Consider the following 19380-nt stretch of genomic DNA (forward strand, 5'->3'; position numbering starts at 1 on the left):
TGATAAGCTTTTTATCCTCCCTAGCTGGTACTAGTGATTAGTGAATTCCTACCAATTAGTACTAGGTGACAAAAGTGCTGTTCTTTTCCCTTTCAGAAAACTAGTTTCCCCGCTCACCGAACATCTCCCCACCACTAACTGCGATTAATTGACATCCTTGTTACTTTAATTAATGATTGCAGAAGCGAGGACAGGAGATCGGGCTCCCAAGACATGGCGGCGCCCGTCACGACCGACGAGCACCACTCCATGGCTGAAGAGGGGCGCGCCGTCGCCGTCGAGCCCGACGACGCAGGTGAGGACCCCACGTTGAAAGCTTCTCGCTCGTTTCCAAGTGGTTCCTTTGCCCCCGACCCGTCTTACAGCGACTCGGCACTGGGCAGGTTTGCCGGCGCCTCTCCGGACAGAGGGGAAAGCCGGCGCTGCGCCACCGCCGGCTCCGCTGCCTCCCCGGCCAACAGAGAAGACGCCGGCTCAGGTAGGCGAGCCAACGGAAAATCAATCAAAGTCGAACATTCTTTTTTTTTTTGTTGTTTTTATTACTTCTCTGAAAGTTGGACTGGTTGGTGGGTCACAGGGTTTAACTTCCCGTCGGGAAGTAATTTCCCGGTGAAGTCCGGGAACGGGAAACCGGGCGGTTTCCGGCGTTTCCGACCAGTTTCCGGCGTTTCCGACCAGTTTCCGGCGTTTCCCGATCGGTCTCTCGTTTTTGAGTCGGGACGAGAAACGGGAACCGCGGAAACCGCGACGGCTCCCGTCCGGGAAGTTGAACCCAACTGGGTGCTCAATTTTTCCTTTTTCGAGGCCTTTTCGGATTCAACTCGCACGTCGCGGCCAGGGCTTGGGGAGCCGTGGGTCAACGGTCAACCAGTCAGCCGATGCTTCGAGACCTAGCCAGCGTGCAACGACTTTCCCGTACAATATAAATAGATAGTAATTTAGCACTAGTAGACTTCATTTCTGGAATGGATGAACATATCAATTTGAGTTAATAGTAACATTCTCGTGTGACGACGGAACGGGTCTATATGGCAGAAATTTTTTCGAGGTGAAAATGGTCTAATCCATCGTTATCTCCCAAAACTTAGACTGCATAGAAGTAAAGTCTAAACCAATAGCTTTGGCTCAAAAGAAATACATTTCTCATATCATACCATCGCAGAGCTAACCAAGCTTTTGCTCTCAACTGACATGACTTTCTTTCACATCCAAACTAAAAGTACCTTACAGTGCCGTTTAATCGATGTCCAAACTAACCGTGCTATTAGATATAAACAGTATAGAATTATATTATTGCTTGAGCAAAATATGAAAAAATAGTTTATACAGAATTTTTACAATGATTGAAAAAAATAAGAGCCGTCTATATGATAGAATCATTTTGTGGTCAAAGTAGGAGGTACATAGACTAATAAAGTATCTGGTGGTACAAAAATATGGGACCAAGTACAAAAAAAGTGGAACCGAATATCCTTAAGTTATTAATTGGATTTTTAAAACACCTTCCATAGATTAACGGCCATGAAAATTTTAAGAGAAAAGTATCTAAAAGTACCCTCTGCTACTTTACAATCGTTGTAACAGACCTTTTATATAGAATTTTTACAATATGTTGCGATATGAAAATTGGACGAGTTCAGTTTTTTTTGCCAAAATATAGATCATGTGAAGATAACTCTTTCTTTACAAAAAAAATGAGATAGATGTTTGAAAAAAAATGAATCACATCTTATTTTGTTGTTATTGTCTCGTTGCTACGTTATATTGCCTAATATGGATCCCATCTTATTTTTAATATTTCCTCCATTTCAAAATATCGGGTTCTTTATTTTTCTAGATTTATAATATTTACTATGCAACTAGGAAGTTATAAAATGGGCAGCACTCCAGCCCGATTCCTTACAAAAAAAAACCTTAATTTCCTGCCGGCAATAAAATTTGACCGTGCCGTTCTCCGTGTGTTCCATACTTTTAAGCTGGGATTTGTTACGGAACCGATTAGGCTCCTCTAGCGGTTCGTCGCTTGGGCTTGTGGGCATATGAATCCACAAATGGTGGCGTGCCGGGGGAAAAAACTGAGAAACGGTGGCACAAGAACTTGCTTCAGATTCGGCGACGTTCCAGTGGAGTACTGGAGGATCAGCGATGCGTCAGTGGCGAAGGCGCCGGCGCCGGCCGATTTCGCCGGAGCGGCGAATGTTGCTGACGAGGAATTTCGCCGGAGCGGCGAATGTTGCTGACGAGGATGCTCGCCGGAAACGGCGATATTGTGGCGTGGCGGAGCTGTTAACAGTGTGACGCTGAGTAGTTGGCAAGTTGCGGACCAGGGAGCTGGGCTCCTTGCAGATCCCGGCCGCTCTCCATGCCAGGTCAACCCCTCCCCTTCAGGTATTGATCCAATCTTCCTCGATTCGTAGTCAGATCATACGAAGATTTTGGATACCGTCCCTGCTGGTACAAGGAGAAAAGAAGTGCTTATGGGGGTTGTTGTTATGCACGAATGAATGATTTTGTGGACATGTCAGTGTTTGGATATAGTAAGGGTGTGAAAAACAGCAGTGCACATGCTGGATGTATTTGGTGATAACGATTTTTAGCTTCAAGTTTAAGTAGGGATGTAAATGGTACGGATATTTCCCGACCGTATTCGAATTCGATCCGGTCTGAAAGGGTTTTTATCCGTCCGTATCCGATTTCGAGTAATATCCGTAACTGATCCGTATCCGAATGCTCAAAAGTTATATTTTTATGATGTCGATATCCATTACAATCTTATCCGACAAAAACTAACAAATACGATATCAGTGATATCCGTCCGTATCCGATTCGTTTTCATCCCTAAGTTTAAGGGCAATAATCAGTTTTAACTTATAAATAAGGAAAAGGTGCATATTGCTCTCTTGAACTTTCTGGTCTGTATTTGAACACTTGTATTATTAGACACTTTAGTCTACACTCTACAGCCGTAAATTGCTCAAACTAATGTGAATGGCCCTCTATGTCCGGATTTGGTATTTTTTGCAACATATTGCAGCTCTGCCAGATGTTTTTGACATTCAATTACCCACATTGAAATGCAAGCAGTAGTACAAATAAAACAATTTACAGTCAGTAAACATAGCAAACGTGTGAAAAACCCCATTGCAATTTGGCTCCATGTTGGATAAAAATGGTTTAGACTTGGAGGGTATATTGCATAATTTTGACTGTCTGATATTGCAACGATTTTTTGAAATTTAATCTGTGTTATGCAGACTTTTTCCTTGAACTAATTAGTGAATAAAATATTGGTTATTTATCCTTGAAAGCACCAGGATTGATACATCGATAACCAATGATGCCAAGGATATATCTGATTGTCTGAACTCAAAAGAATTGACCCATGTTTCCCTGCTTAATGAAGTCAACATTTTGTTATAGGAAGACTGATGCTGAAAAATGAAATGTTGTTGCGATTGTATGTGGAATTGCATAGTCTTTGCTGCATTCTTGATAAGGAAAGAGAGTATAAGGGCTTAATGATTTTTATGGAACAAACCAATTCTAACGCAAAAGTATTTTGAAATCTCTCATTTCCGTATTGACTCTCCAAAATACTAAAAATGAGTCAAGAATTAATGTCTTTCATCTGTTTTTTTTTGTTGAAATTCCAAAAAGTGATGGATGTCCTCTCAAAAAGGATAAGGCTAGTCAGTAGATCATAAAAGAAAGAGGAGAATCCTTTGGTAACACCTTTAAGCTTTCGATTTGAGAGATCGACGCGATGTTAGAGGGTCAACTTCACTTGAAAGATCACAGGAATCTAGTTTATCCCATTTTGGAGGTATAAAGACTATGCTATTCGACCTGTGATCCATTTCTAAGTGCTATTCTGGTAGCTTTACACATTGATGCATCATCTAGCCATTTATGACACTATAATCTATTATAAGCAGACATTAGGATGATTCCTCCTGTAAATGTGATATGCTGTCAGTCAGTACTCAGTTACCTTGGGACGTCGTGTTGTATTCCTGCTCTCACTATGAATGATTGCGTGATTTTGTTGGCAACTAGAATTGGTTTTCCTGGTAGTGTATGGTGGGAAATTACTTATAATCAAGTTTTATCTTTAACATCTAATTATTTCATCATGGGGAAAAATGGATTGGGTCCATACTATTTTTTTGTTTTTAAATGCATAGCAGTAGCATATTCTCTGTTATCATCAGTCGTCAGAGTGTGATGTTAAGTGATAACTTCACTGGTTGCAATGGTGAAACTTCGTTCCTTTTTTTTTCTTTTGATTGTGAAATGGAGTAAGGCTTGCATTTCTTTGAACTAGCATAGAACATATTCTGCGAGCAGTCATGTGGTGTGATCTGATCCTTGTACACAGATTCATGTATTGGCATTCTATTAAGTTTGATCTATAAAATTGTCGATTGCAGGCTGAAAAAGGAGTCAATGCACCTAGGGAACCATGTCGCACAGCCAGAGCCCAGGAGAACATGGAGTTTGGTGCTGGCATTGCTGCCTTCGGTGTAAGTATGATGGTGGCTTGGTACTTCCTCTCTCCAGATGCCAGAGGCTCACACAACCTGCGTTACATCATCCCAATTCTTCTTTGCTTTTCATGCTTCACCAGTGGTATATGCCTGATGCTGTTGAGTATGAACATCCTTGGACTCCCGGAAAGTGTTGTTGCTGATGTCCAAGACATGACCTCCAAATGCCTCTCTTGGTTGTGTAGCATATTACCTGTAGTAACGCTGCTTAGCCCCTTGGTCATTTCCGGGTATAAGATCTACAGGTACGTTGGGCTCACCATTCTGGTTATTGTGACAGCACCAATTGCTTTGCTGCGATGGTACATTGGACGCAAGGCTGAGGGACGTGGCATACAAGCAGCACTCAGTGAGCACAAGGAGCAGTTGGAGGATGCCTTTAAGTTCATCTCAGCCATCAGTAACTCTGCTAGCGCTGGTCTGGTTGCTTTGGTGGTTAATTACAATGTCACTGGTGGTTCAGGGTGCAATAAGGGTGCCATCCTTGCAGCGATTTTCTTCATGTTTACAACTGCCGTCTGGGGCCTTCTCTCAATGGAAATCCGGGCAAAGGTACTAGAGATCAAAAGTACAAGGTTCCGAGGATTCATCATCCAAGCTCTATGGTTAGCAATTATCGTTATGCTTTTATCACTGGCCTGTGCGGTTTTCACAGAAGTTTATGCTATAGTTGAGTTCTGGATCTTTGCTGCATTCACACCTTGTGTTTTTGCATCTGCCATCTACCTGTTCCTTGAGAACTGCATTCACCAATCTCGTGTGCCTAGAAACAGAACTGCCAATGTGTCCCAGGAGCTGGAGGTCCAGCTCAACTTGAAGGCTGAAAGGGGGATCAAAGTCACCATGTGGTCGTTTATGGCAATCATCGGTATCTTTGGAGGTTTCCTCCATGGCCATGACAAGATAAAGTCTCTGAAGGCCTGCATCGTCTTATTCACGTCGGCGTTTATGTCTGGCTTATCTCTAACTTTATTTACTATCAGGCCAAACTTAACCAGCACCAGCCTTGCTGCAGCCACCAAGGCACTGGATTGGACTGCTGTAGCAACTTTTATTGCTGCAATATTTGCCATTATCGTTGCAATGATTTTGGAAGTACTCTAAGCCTCTCGAGTCTTTTGGAGCAGCATCATTCATTGCAACACAGCCTGCCTGCCGATCTTTATGCAGTGACTAACAGAACAAGACATCAAGCAGTGAATGTCCCAATTACCTATCAGACCAGGGATTATCTAAATGTAATTTGGAGCATTTATTTGCTTCCTTTCTCTATCTTGATGAGAGGGGAGCCGATGTTAGCATTCTGATTCTTAAAATACGGTGAGATCAGCTCTTGGACCTGGCCATGGCCAGCTGGGAGCTTGGAACTTGGAAGATACCTCATGTGACCTTTCTACAAATTTTTACCGCAATGCTTGCCCTCGAAGGAAACACGAAAATAAGACAGAAAAGATACAGATAAGGGGAAATCTGATTGCTAAGGGTTAAAGGTTTTTCTTTATCCATTGCAAAATCTAGGCTATACTGAAAATTACCCCTGTAATTCTCACTAGAGTGTGAGCTCCAAGATCTGATTTGCAGCAAGTTGTATTTTTAGTAAAAAAAATTTGACATATGCTACTGTCAAACTGTATAAGTTTAGTCATGCTTGGGTTGTTACCCTTTATCTCACCTTTTCTTATGCTTCGCAAGTGTTTATTTATCCTGAGCTAAACTATGCGCATGCATATGTTTACATGTTTTACAAATTCTTTTTTTCAAATTCACTACACCTACAAGATGGAGTGGCACACGGGGCTGGCCACAGCCGCGCTGGCAGCCGGCAAGTGGAGCGGGTGCGATTATTCATCACTTGAGGTGATAGAATTTTCAAACCGTCACCTCAACACGCGGTATCCTGTGCGCCGTTAGGCTGTCCGCAGTGGGCTCTGTAACCCATCTGCAACGCCATACTCAAGTATGAGGGTACAGAAAAATCCTCCGCAGCGGCGTTCTGTAAAAGTAACTGCATGTTACCGTTCAGCCTCACGGACGGGAAATACAGCGCAGGGAGCACATGGACGGTACACGCTGTGGACACTAATTTGCGCCAACACACTCGAAAGCGCTAGAACGCGCGGATCGTCGACACGATCTTCACCAACGGGCTCCCCGCGCCGACCGGTCAGACCGGTTACGGCGACCGGTCAGACCGGTTCTACAGAGAACGCTGCGAAAACCTAAAACCTCGAGCTCGGGAGGGACCCCGTCGGAGCTCGTGGATCTAGGGTTGCTCTGATGTCGGCAGGCCACTCAGAAGATCCTCGAACGCCGTAGAGACGAGCGAAGAACAGCACATGAGATTGGAAAAGTTAGGGTTTGGAGGTAAAAAGTAAAGGATAAATGTGTGAATCGATTGGGATTAACCTCAATCGGCCTTAGCCTTTATATTTATAGGCCGGGGAAGACGTAACCCTTCACGAGTATGATTACATGAGGACTCTTTACAAAAACCCTAATTCTACACGGACTGTACAGACCAGACCGGTCTGACCGGTCGACCTCAGCAGGTGCTAATTTTGGCTGTCAACATATGCCCCCCTGCTTTTTGGTGAGTTTCACAAGCCAAAAAGCAAGAACTATTCTGATGTACATGTTTTACACAGAGCATACAAGTCTAAAAATAAAACTAAGGGCGATATCCAATACCGGCCGTCTTCATCTTCACGCACTTTGCCATACGCTAGGATAGAATTTCTTCAAGTATCTCCCATTGATAGCCCTGGGTAGACATTCACCTTGCTCCGTCTCCACCATATACGAATTTCCGAAGATAACTTTGATAATCTTGTACGGACCCTCCCAATTTGGCGACCATTTGCCAAACTTGTTACTTTTCATCCCGAGAGGCAAAATTGTCTTCCAAACCAGATCCCCAACCTGAAAAGATTTAAATTTTACCTTTTTGTTGTAAGCTCTGGCCACCCGAAGCTTGTCTTTCTCAATCCCCTTCAAAGCCTTCAAATGCTTGTCGGTCACCTCATCAATATTATCCATCATCAAATCATGGTAATCAACAGCGGAGAGGTCATTTTACTTTGCCAACCTATATGCGTCCAGATTTACCTCAATGGGTAAAACGGCCTCTTGACCATACACAAGCTCAAAAGGAGTAACCTTAGTAGAACCATGTCTAGATATACGATGAGCCCACAATGCTTCGGATAACACTTTATGCCACCTCTTAGGATTTTCTTCTATCTTTTTCTTGATAAGTTTGATCAAAATCTTATTACTAGTCTCGGCCTGCCCATTAGCCTGAGCATAGTATGGAGATGAATTGAGCAACTTAATCTTATAAGATTCGGCAAAGGCACGCACCTCTTTTGATATAAATGAAGGACCTTGATCCGTTGTCAATGTTTGTGGAATACCGAATCTATGAATAATATGCTCAGTAATAAACTCAATTACCTCCATATGCGTCATATTCTTCAAAGGAACTGCTCCGGTCCACTTAGTAAAATAATCTGTAGCAACTAACACGAAGCGATGCCCCTTTGAAGATGGAGGATTAATTTGTCCAATAAAATCCAACCCCCAACCTCGGAACGGCTATGGTTTAATAATAGGATGCATCAACGCAGCAGGCACCAATTGCAAATTACCAAATCGTTGACATTCTTCACACCCTTTATAGTATCTAAAACAATCGGATAGCATGGTGGACCAATAGAAACCAGCTCTTCTGAGTAACCACTTCATCTTGGGAGCCGATTGATGAGTACCACAAATACCTTCATGAACCTCACCCATAGCAACCCGAGTCTGATCCGAGTCTAAACATTTGAGGAGCAAATCTTCGGCAGTTCGACGATAAAGTTCATCGTCAATTAAAACATACTTGAAAGCCAAACGCCGAATATTTCTCTCTGCGCCACGACCAGGATCTCTCAAATACGACATAAGAGGAACCCTCCAATCCTGGGCTTCGGCCGAAACAATTGAATCATCTTTTTTGGCCGAATCAGAACCAGCAGCTGCATCACCGGTCAGACCGGTCTCTGGACCGGTCTGACCGGTCTGGGCGGTCAGACCGGTTTCGCTGAACGGTTGGACCGGTGCGTCCAGAACCAGACACTCGGCTTTTGTTTGCATCGGCTTGCGAATATTGAAATATTTTTTCATAACATTATAGCCAGATGCTTGCTGAGCCAGAGTATTTGCCTTTCCATTCTCTTCCCTCGGAATATGTTTGATAATAAATTCATCGAAAGAAGAAATAATGTCGAGGCATTTATCAAGATATGCATTTAGGGAACCATTATAACACTGGCATACCTTAGATACTTGCTGCACCACCAGAAGAGAATCTCCAAAGGCTTCAACATGCTTCATGCCCATGGATTGCAAGAATTCCAAGCCAAATAGAAGAGCCTCATATTCAACTTGGTTATTTGTGCACTCTTCTTCCAATCGGTTTGAAAACAACTCAAAAACGGCACCATTCGGAGAAATAAGAACAGCACCAATTCCTTGACCATCATCATAAACCGATCCATCAAAGTACAACTTCCATGGTGTGCAAGTAATATAGCCGACTTCTAGATCATGCTTGTCATTAATCCGATACTCAACAATAAAATCCGCTATAATTTGGCCTCTCATAGATTTTAAAGGTCCACAAGCCAAATCATATTCAACCAAATTATAAGCCCACTTGCCGATTCTACCACTCAAAATCGGTTTTTGTAACATATGTTTGATCACATCGGTTTGACACACTACTATGCAAGTACTAGATAGTAGATAATACCTTAATTTGGTACAAGCATAATAAAGAGACAAACACAACTTCTCAATAAATATATACCTCGTCTCCGCATCAATAAGTCGTCGGCTTATACAAGTGATGACATACTCCTTGTCTTCGGTTCGAGAGTCAAAACAGCCACAATGACATTACCTTCAATAGCCACATAAAGCCTGAAAGGAACCCTTCTCCTAGGCGCCTTGAGCACAGGTGTCGAAGACAAATAAACCTTGATCTTTTCAAAAGCCTCTTGTTGTTCTGCCCCCCAAGTAAATTCGGTTTCATTCTTTAACCGAAGAATAGAAGTAAGAGCATCAATATGCCTTATTACAAATAGTTTGCCAATTTTTTAACTCGAATTGAAAAACTTCTAATTCGGCTTTTATCCACTGTTGTTGCAATTTTCAACCAGCTCAAGACCTCAAATACATGATCAAAGTCTTGAGAGCCCCTTGCAAACTGATCTGTTGCATAGAAACTTCATGAGGTAAATTATCATTTGCCAATATTTTGCCCCCCCTCCCCCCCGAGTACTTGAATGTCGTCGAGCTCCATATTGCTGCTCTTTTGGTGTAGCCTCATGATCCACTAGATCCTCATTACCTTGTACCGAGAATGCTAGCGGTGTTTATCCATTGCAAGGAACCGAAACGGGCATTGCCAATTCGGCTTTCTGTTCTGCTGAAACCTCAACCGGTCTGACCGGTTGCTCTGGGCGGTTAGACCGGTCGCTTGTACCGGTCAGACCGGTCGCCTGAGGCGGTTCGACCGGTCGTGCTGGCTGGTCAACTGCTTTGACCCTCCATACCTTGCCTTGAGGGACCATTGTTTTGTAGTGGTTGGATTGTTTGTCCCTTAGCCTCTTGAACTCTTTTTCCTTCTTCTCCTGAGCACGTAGACGTTGCAGCTTCCTTCTTTGAATACGAGTCAACCCTGAAGGACACCATCTTGGTTGAAAATACTTTGATGTCGAGTTGCTGCTGCTGGCCTCATGATCATTAGCCATGATCGGCCTTTGGATAGAAGGATTGACCGATTTACCAAAAACCATCGACCTTGTACCCACATCATTGACAACCACTTTGATATTGCCGATTTGCACAACATCATCGGCTTTAGCTTTCTCTGGATCAATAGTGGGTTGTACCTCTTCTTTCTTCTCCTTGACACGGTAAACCTGTCTCGGAGAATGAGCTTTGTCTGGCCTCTGATGAGACCGGTCTGACCGGTCAATGGTGACCGGTCTGACCGGTGCAGGATGCCGCCTCTGACCTGATCGGTGAGGTCCCAATCGATCATGCATTGGTCGTGAAACCTTGCCGAACGCATGCCTTCTGCGATCCTCCTCCCTGTGGTGAGATGGTGGGTATAGCATTGGATAACAATACATCCAAATTCCTTCATGCCCCCATGTAGGACAAGAAAAACCCGATGCCGGTGACGCCCATGACGTAGCAGCATACACCTTCTGAGGAGGCAATACTGTAGTGCTATCACCCCTACGCTTGCTGGATTCTCCCCTAGGAGAAGAATGCTTGCCTTGACGTGGAGGTGAACTTGGTTGTTTTTCTAGTGGCCGATCTTTTCGAACGGTCTTTGTGTACTTGTTCAGTAGCTGAGCAAAGGTGAGCTTCTGCTTTGTAAAACTCCCCTGCACCTTTGACTCATTAACCTTCTGAGTACCTCCTTCCGGGCGCTTAGGTTTGAAAGTTCTGGGCCGGCCTTTTGTCTGACCGGTCTGACCGGTTGAGGCGCCCGGTCTGACCGGTCGTGCCTGAGTAGCAGGCCGACTCGTCTTTTGAGAGGAACTTTCTTGCCCCCCGGGCCTTGAAGCTTTGACAGTGATCTTCAGTGACTCCTTTCCATCAGGAGTCTTCTCCATCGTCACTTCCCTAGCCTGAATCTTGTCATTGATATTTTTCGGCCTTGGCTCACCAATGATAATATTTTTCTCTTTTGCTCCTTCGGCTTGTTCCGGCCGAATGAGTACCTTGACATTATCCAAATCAATCGTATGGACAGGGAATGATGCCTTGTCATCTTTTACCGCATGCATTACCAATCGTCCTTCATTAACGGCAGATTGGATTTTTTGACGAAAGATATTGCAATCATTAGTTGCATGAGAAAAAGTATTATGCCACTTGCAATATGCTTGCCGCTTCAGCTCCTCAAGCGGCGGTATCACATGAGAACACTTCATGTTTCCTCTCTTAAGTAATTCATCAAATATGCGATCACACTTAGAAACATCAAATGTAAAACGAACTTGTTCTTGCCGATTCTTCGGAATCGGCTTAAGTGATGAACAAGCGTATGGCTTAGCTTCTGATGGCCATATAAACTCAGCAACTTCCTTTTTCTCATCGTCCGAATCAAATTTACAATCAACATGCATGGACTGATGAGTTTTGAAAGTATCTTTTGCATTCTTAAATTTAAATTCTAAACCAATGGCTCTCATTTTCAAATGATTAACAGTACTAAAATCAAAACCATTGAGTTTTTCTTTTAAGTAAGAACGCAAACCATTGTAAGCCAAGCTCGCCAAATCTTTTTCAGAAATTGTCAAATTAAAGCATTGGATTTTTATAGCTTTGAATCTTTGGAAATAATCCGAGACAGACTCATTCTGACCTTGCCTAACCGATGTCAAACCTGAAAACTTAGTTTCATTGTGACCAGCCAGATCTTCTTTTAATTTAGCAAGATCGGCTTCGCATCTACCACTCGTGGATACTTGTGATGCAGAATTAAGACGATGTGCTATGGGATCATCATGTTCCATCGTCTGAATCGAACTCACCGGTGCACGCCCCAAAGAATTTTCATATACATTATCAAAAATTGGTTCATGTGGAGAACCAGATTCTTGTAAAAGCAATGGCGGCACAGAATTTGTCAACTCATTCATTCGGCTAGGAGCTGACGAACAACGAGTTAACGCAATCGACATGCTGACTACCAAAGCATTGGTCAGATCGGTCATCTCACCTGTTTGACCGGTCTGACCGGTCACATGGACCGGTTTGACCGGTCCTGCGTGGACCGATGAAGGAGGTGGTGTTTGCCCTGCAAAATAATCTATCGGCATGCCGTATTGTGGTTGCTGAGAATATGCTGGCATAGCCGATAAGCAAGGAGTTTGGAAAACACAATTATCATCTATAGATTTGCCTTTTTTCATAATTTCTACTTGACCCTTTAAATCACTAAACAAATCATTCGTGGGTTTATACATATCGGCAATTTTCTGATGATAACTGGCTAAACAAGTTGAAAGATGAAGTGCTTACATTGCTTATTACCTCGACTTGCTTATCCTTAAGCGTGAAGGAGGGTATCACGAAGTCTTCAACCTTCGTGACTTGGCATTTTTTGTATTTCTTGAATCCCTTCAAGAATTGTGCCTTGAGGTGCTCCCTGGCCACCAAGTAATCTTGGCGCTCCTCCTCGCTGAGATCCTCGATAGATGCGGGGATGTTGCCTTCGTCGAGGTCGGTGATGACGCCCATCTTTTCTAGGGAGTAGATTAGATCGGTTTCGAATAACCAGATTAATCGATTCCCCAGCGGAGTTGCCAAAAAGTGTGTTGACACTAATTTGCGCCAACACACTCGAAAGCGCTAGAACGCGCGGATCGTCGACACGATCTTCACCAACGGGCTCCCCGCGCCGACCGGTCAGACCGGTTACGGCGACCGGTCAGACCGGTTCTACAGAGAACGCCGCAAAAACCTAAAACCTCGAGCTCGGGAGGGACCCCGTCAGAGCTCGTGGATCTAGGGTTGCTCTGATGTCGGCAGGCCACTCAGAACATCCTCGAACGCCGTAGAGACGAGCGAAGAACAGCAGATGAGATTGAAAAAGTTAGGGTTTGGAGGTAAAAAGTAAAGAATAAATGTGTGAATCGATTGGGATTAACCTCAATCGGCCTTAGCCTTTATATTTATAGGCCAGGGAAGACGTACCCCTTCACGAGTAGAATTACATGAAGACTCTTTACAAAAACCCTAATTCTACTCGGACTGTACAGACCAGACCGGTCTGACCGGTCGGCCCGACCAGTCGACCTCAGCAGGTGCCAATTTTGGCTGTCAACACACGCCATGTCGGCATGCTCCCGTCGCCGCTCCCAACTACCCCAAGGCAGAGGAAATGGGGAGCAGGAGGAGGTGGCCCGCCGCCGAGGAGGAAGGGGATCGGAGCTCCGCCACTGCGCCCGGCGCGCGAGCTCCGCCGCCCCGGCCGGCGCGCACAGGAGCCGAGCCGAGCTCGCCGCCCGCGGATGCGGCGCTGCCGCCCCAAATCGAGGTACGAGGAGGGGGAGGGAGGCCGGAGGAGCGGAGCTTGCCCCGCCTCGGCCGATTCGGCGCGCGGCGGCCTCCCCGCTCTTCCAGGGCTGCCCCGCGAAGGCCACCTCGCCGCACCAACTCCGGCCAGCCCCCACGATCGTCGCCCCCGGGCGCCGCGGCCACGTGCGAGCCCGCCGGTGCGCGCACGCGCCGCGGGTCGCCTCTGCGCCTGCTCGCCGAGCAGGGCAGAACAGAGCTCGCGCGGATCCTGCCACCTCCGCCATGGCCCCGTGCAGGTCTCCGCCATGCTCCACCCTCGCCCGCGCCATTATCCGCCCTCGCCACATCGTGCTCCACCCTCCGTGCCGCCGCGGCCACCGCAAGCCCCGCCGTAAGGGGCGGTGCCCCGGCTATGCCGCGCCGGCCGCGACCGGAGCCGTGGAGGCGCCGCTGCCGGGGAAGAGGTCGGCTTGGGGGCGAGCGCCGGAGAGGGCAAGCTTGGGGGCGCAAGCGCCGGCAAGAGAGAGAGAAGGGAGGGAGGGAGAGGGAGAGAGAGGGGGGAGAGTGGGAGGAAAGGGAAAACTCTGACACGTGGGTCCCGTAGCTGGTAGTTGGTATAGAGAAGAATATAGAGAATGTATGGGTGCGGAAGTACTGAATGTAGAGTAGGGAATATCGATGAACTGGATGGAATATTCTATTTAGAGTATGAATTTGGAGTGTGACGAGTGCGGACAGCCTTAGCCCACTAATATAGCATGCGTGCACTTATAAAGAGAAGTCCACATGCATGCACAAGAGAACAATGACATGACATCACTCACATGCATAGGAAATTCGAAACTAAAAAAACTATAACTACTAAACTGAGCCTCCAAATTAAATTTTGATTACACCATTATTTTCCTTATGACAAGATCTTTAAAACAAGATCACAATTGTCTAAGTTTGGATAATATTTTTGAAAAATATTTTTTAATATTACATAATCAATTTTGGATCTTCGGAACAAATAATTTAAAAACATGAACAAATAATTATTTTTATGAACTAAAAATTAAACGTAACGAACAAATAATAATATACAATGAACAAAAATATTAGATATCACGAACATTTGATTTTATAAAATAAGTAATAAAAAATGAATACCGCGAACAAATAGGTCAACGTCATGGAACAATTTAATCTACACTTAGAACAAATAATTTGGCATTGTGAAACAATTAGATAGAAGTAGGCATATAATTTTACATTAAGATAAATAGGTCTACATTACAATCATATATATATATTATTCAATTATGAATAAATTCACATGTAAACAATTATTTTTACAAGTATATATACACATGCTAAAACAAGTTAGCATAAAAAGTAAATAAATCATTTCACACACCAATTTATGAATCTACAATACAAAGAAAAGAATCTTCATATGAAAAGAAATATACTAAGTAACTAATAAAAAATATACTAATTATTGTAGTGATAAAATATATAATTTTATAAATCTTCATGCTAACAAATTAATCTAAAAATCCTAACTAAAATACAAAGAAAAAACAAAAAACAAAAAGGAAAATAGAAGAAAAATATGTTAAATGAGAAATAACGGAAGGAAAAATGTAATAAAACATATGAAAGGAAAAAAGTATGAAAAAATAACGAACATGTGAGGCGCACTCATTTTCTAAAGAATTAATTATGAATTTATGTTGATACAGAAAATAAAGAAGAATGAAATGGTTTATAAATAGAGGAAACATCTAATTAGGAATAGAAGAAAAGAATAAGTAAATAAGAGGAAAAGAAATAAGACCCAAAAAAATCATAGAGTGGATAAGTGAAAGTGTAATGAAAGTGAGAAAGGGTTGGGACAAAACGAAATTAGTAACGTAAGGAAAAAAGCAGAAAAGAAAACAAAATAAGAAATAGCAGCACCAGTAATAAAAAAACTAGTAATGTAGGAAGAGAAAGTAGAAATGAAAATGAAATACGTAGCTCTGGCCATGCTGCAGCACCTCCAGCAGATTTACAGTGCACAGATATTGAGACCTGGTAATTCAGCACATCGAGTAGTAGCAGTACATGAAAACTTGGGGCTCTGACTCATAGTGAGCTGTGATAAATAAAGGGTGTGTTTAGATCGTTTTACATGTAAACCTAAAAAAATTTTGCGTGAGAATTTTGCCAATTTGAAGTACTAAATGATGTCTATTTATAAAACTTTTTGCACAGATGGGTTGTAAATCGCGAGACGAATCTAATGATGCTAATTAATCCATGATTAATCAATAATTAGCGGATGGTTACTATAGCATCACTGTTGCAAATCATGGATTAAGTAGGCTCATTAGATTCGTCTCGCGATTTACAGCCCAACCATGCAAAAAGTTTTGTAAATAGACTTCATTTAGTACTTCAAATTAGCAAGATTCATTTTCACTTTTTTGCGTTTACGGCTTTTTTGTGTTTACGGGATGGGAACTAAACAGGGCCAAAAGAAAAAGAAAGAAGTCCACGTTACCCCCCTAAACTCTCTGCGAAGTCTAAATTTCAACCCTCATCTATGAAACCGTCTACTTGACACCCCCCATCTCCTAAAACCGGCCATCCAACCCCCTCATCCCATACCAGACTGGTTTCGGGCGCGAGCACGGGGCCGAGCTCACCGGCGGCAGGCTCGCCGGCAGCGCGAGCACGGGGCCGAGCTCAGAGGCTCGCCGTGCGCCCAGCACCGGTTGCCCTCGACAAGCGCGGCGAACTTGAGCAGGCAGCTGTGCGGCGCGGACCCCTGCTCGTCGGGCGGCGGAGCGGCGCGAGCGTGGGCGCGGCGCGGCAGGCGAGCACGGCTCCGGCTCGCCCCCTCCTCCCAGATCCCGCCCCGCGGGCGGGCACGGCCACGGCGGCGGCGACCGGATCCTCCTCCCTCTCTCCTCCGGCTCGACCGGCGGCGCGGCGCGCGGAGCTCCGCCGCGGCCCTGGGCGGAGCTCGGCCGCGGACGCAGCCCCTAGCGGCCCTGCGGGCAGAGCGTTGCGCGCGTAGGAGGAGCTGAAGCAGGGCGCAACCGCCCGCTTGCGCGAATGGGCGGAGCAGCGCGAGCGGCCGGAGCGGCACGCGTGCTCGCCAGGCGGAGGCCATGGCGCGTGGCTGCCGGACCGCGAGGAGGAGGCGCGGCCCCTCGAGCGGGTTCCGATTCGCGCTTGAGGAGGAGGCCGGGAAGGGGGCTCACGGCGGAGGTCCTTGGGACAGCCATGGCGGCTCGGGCCGCCAGTGGAACGATGCTGCGGGTAAGGAGCAACCGGACTGATGGTTGGGGAAGAGGGCGGAGGTGGCAGGGTGGCTCGTAGCGGGAGGAATCGACGCGAGGTGGCCGGAGCATGGCGGATTTGATGGAGCAGCGCGCGGTGGCCGGAACAGAGGAGGCCGGCGCAGCTTGCGCTCGGTGTCGCTTGGGGTGACTGCTCCGGCGGGGTCGCGCGCGGGGCTGGCTTGGACAGGCACGTGCGCCAGTGCGGCGGCCTCTCCCTAAAGTCCTGGTACTGCTGCTGCGGGCGGAGCTCCCGAGCTCTAGAGCGGTGAGGGGCCTCCTCCCTCCCCCCCGGCGAGGTGTGCGAAGCGAGGCGAGGGGCCGCCCCGCCTCCAGCGTGCCGCACCGCTGGCGGGCCACCATGGCGAGGCGGACCACCACGGCTGCCTCGAGGTCGGCCGTTCTCGGCCCGGACGGCGGCGCCCTCCCCTGCTCCCTACGACGGATGCGGCGGCGTAGGGCCTCGACGACGCACGTGATGAGACGGCGCCCGCGGACGCGGCGGCGCAGGGCCTCGATGACGCGCGCACGACGAGGCGGCGGCGCAGAGACTCGACGACGCGCGCGCGAGGCTGGAGCCTTCGTCGCGCTCGTGCTCGTCGCGTCCAACCAGCACGGCGATTGGATGCAGTTCGACCGACCGAGCTCATCCCTTTCTTCCTCCTCTCCTCCATGCACAAAGAACAACAGTCTGTTCTTGCACGTTCTTCACCGGCGGGCATGGGGCAAGAAATTCGTCCTCCCTAGGCCACTCCGGTCCGATTCCTTCGACGTGGAGCACCTCCCCAACCTCCTCCACCTCCGCCCCCACTCTTCTTCCAATCCCGTCGCTCCAATCGAGCTCGCCACGGAGCTCCATGGCTGCCTTCCATGGCGCCCGTGGGTGGCACCTCTCCACTCTCCAGATTACGCCCAAAAGCCTCGGGATAGATTCTCCTCGCCGTCCTCTTCTGACCGGTGCCCTCTGTTCACGAAACCGTGGCCGGGAGCTCCGTCCCCATGGACGCCGGCAAGCCCCGGTGAGCGGCGCCAGGCGCTCGGCCCCCGGACGCCAAACCCCGGCCTTCTGTCCGGCTCCCTCTCCCTATCTCTTATATGACAGGCGGGCCCCAGTCTTCTCTAGGCCCACCACTCAGCCACGAAAACCAAAAAACCGGATTGGAGGGGGGTGTCATTTGCACGGTTTTATAAGTTTGGGGGTGTTGGTTGAACGGTTTTAGACTTTGGGGTTGAAACTTGGACTCTCGAAGGAGTTCAGGGGTGTAATATGAACTTCTTCCAAAGAAAAAAATGTACAACGACCAATCCGAATTTAAAATGGGCTGAATTCACGCTACAATCGCTTTAGGTGACGGAATCACCTGATCGCAGCGCGTGCAATATATAGCTGTTGCGGAGTGGGGCCCCAGTAGCCAGCGGGGGCTGCTGGGCTGGGGGCCATGGCGCTCCGGCAGGCCGTGGATATATGGTGTGCCAATTAAATTTTTACCATATTTTATAAATACGAGACTACGTACGGGATCATCCCGATTAAAAACGAAATCCCACAAATACAGGCGCGATACACCCTTTTTCACTTTCCGTTCCGTTTCCATATTTTTTTAAATATTGAAATGAGTGGGACAAATATAGAAATACGGACGGGCACTACTACAGAATAGGTCTTTGTTCCAGGCCATTTGTCCCGGTTGCCTTTGGGCCCGGGACAATAGGTGGCTTTTGTCCCGGGTCCAAAGGCTAGCCGGGCCAGTGGGGGACAGAGGCATTTTGTCCCGGTTGGAGGTATCAACCCGGACAAAAAATCCCTCTTTTGTTCCGGTTAGTGGCTCCACCCGCGATAAAAGGCCTAACCCTTTTTATCCCGGTTGGTAATACAAACCCGGACAAAAGGGTGACCCTTTTATCCCGGTTGGTAGGGTCACCCTTTTGTCCGGGTTTGTGTTACCAACCCGGACAAAAGCTCCTCCACGTGATAGTTCAAAAGGGAGTTATTCTTTACTGAGTCACATGTACTACTTAGGTGAGTTGGCAAGAAAGCCATGCGCTAGGCAATAGGTCTTGGGTTCGAATCCTGCAGGGCGCAAAGATTTTTTAGCGCAAGGGACAGTTTGTCCCGGTTCTACCACCCGGGACAAAAGGCTTTTGTCCCGGCGGCCGAATCCCGATTCCAAAACCGGGGATTTTGTCTGTCCGTTTTCATCCTTAGGAGCCGCGGAGGCGTGATTGCGTGAGCGATCTAGAGGGTTTGTTGGGCCATTTTCTGTTACAAATTCTAAGTAGTCTAAAATCTACTCCCTCCGGATAAAGAAGCAACATAGCAGAATTCTAACGGGGCAGACAACCAGCAGAGCATTAAAATCGATCCCAATATACTCCATATGGGATTCGATTTTAGTACCGATTTTGGAAAAAGAAATAATTTTATGGTCAGA

The 19380-nt window shown here is 46.5% G+C and overlaps 1 protein-coding gene across 1 annotated transcript; it reads left to right on the forward strand.

The window, feature by feature from the left end:
* Positions 1 to 213: 213 nt before the first annotated feature.
* Positions 214 to 6218, forward strand: LOC120702148. Its single transcript, XM_039985902.1, has 3 exons — positions 214 to 295; positions 366 to 478; positions 4431 to 6218. The coding sequence occupies exons 1-3, from the start codon at positions 214 to 216 to the stop codon at positions 5649 to 5651; spliced, it is 1416 nt and encodes a 471-aa protein (XP_039841836.1). The 3' UTR covers positions 5652 to 6218.
* The last annotated feature ends 13162 nt before the right edge of the window (positions 6219 to 19380 follow it).

This window comes from Panicum virgatum, chromosome 4K (genome assembly GCF_016808335.1).
Source record: "Panicum virgatum strain AP13 chromosome 4K, P.virgatum_v5, whole genome shotgun sequence".
In the NCBI taxonomy this organism is placed as follows: domain Eukaryota; kingdom Viridiplantae; phylum Streptophyta; class Magnoliopsida; order Poales; family Poaceae; genus Panicum; species Panicum virgatum.

Coding starts and splice junctions, on each gene's coding strand:
- LOC120702148 (XM_039985902.1), top strand. CDS start 214: ATGGCGGCGCCCGTCACGACCGACGAGCACCACTCCATGGCTGAAGAG. Junction 296..365: donor CGTCGAGCCCGACGACGCAG/GTGAGGACCCCA, acceptor CCCGTCTTACAG/CGACTCGGCACTGGGCAGGT. Junction 479..4,430: donor CAGAGAAGACGCCGGCTCAG/GTAGGCGAGCCA, acceptor TGTCGATTGCAG/GCTGAAAAAGGAGTCAATGC.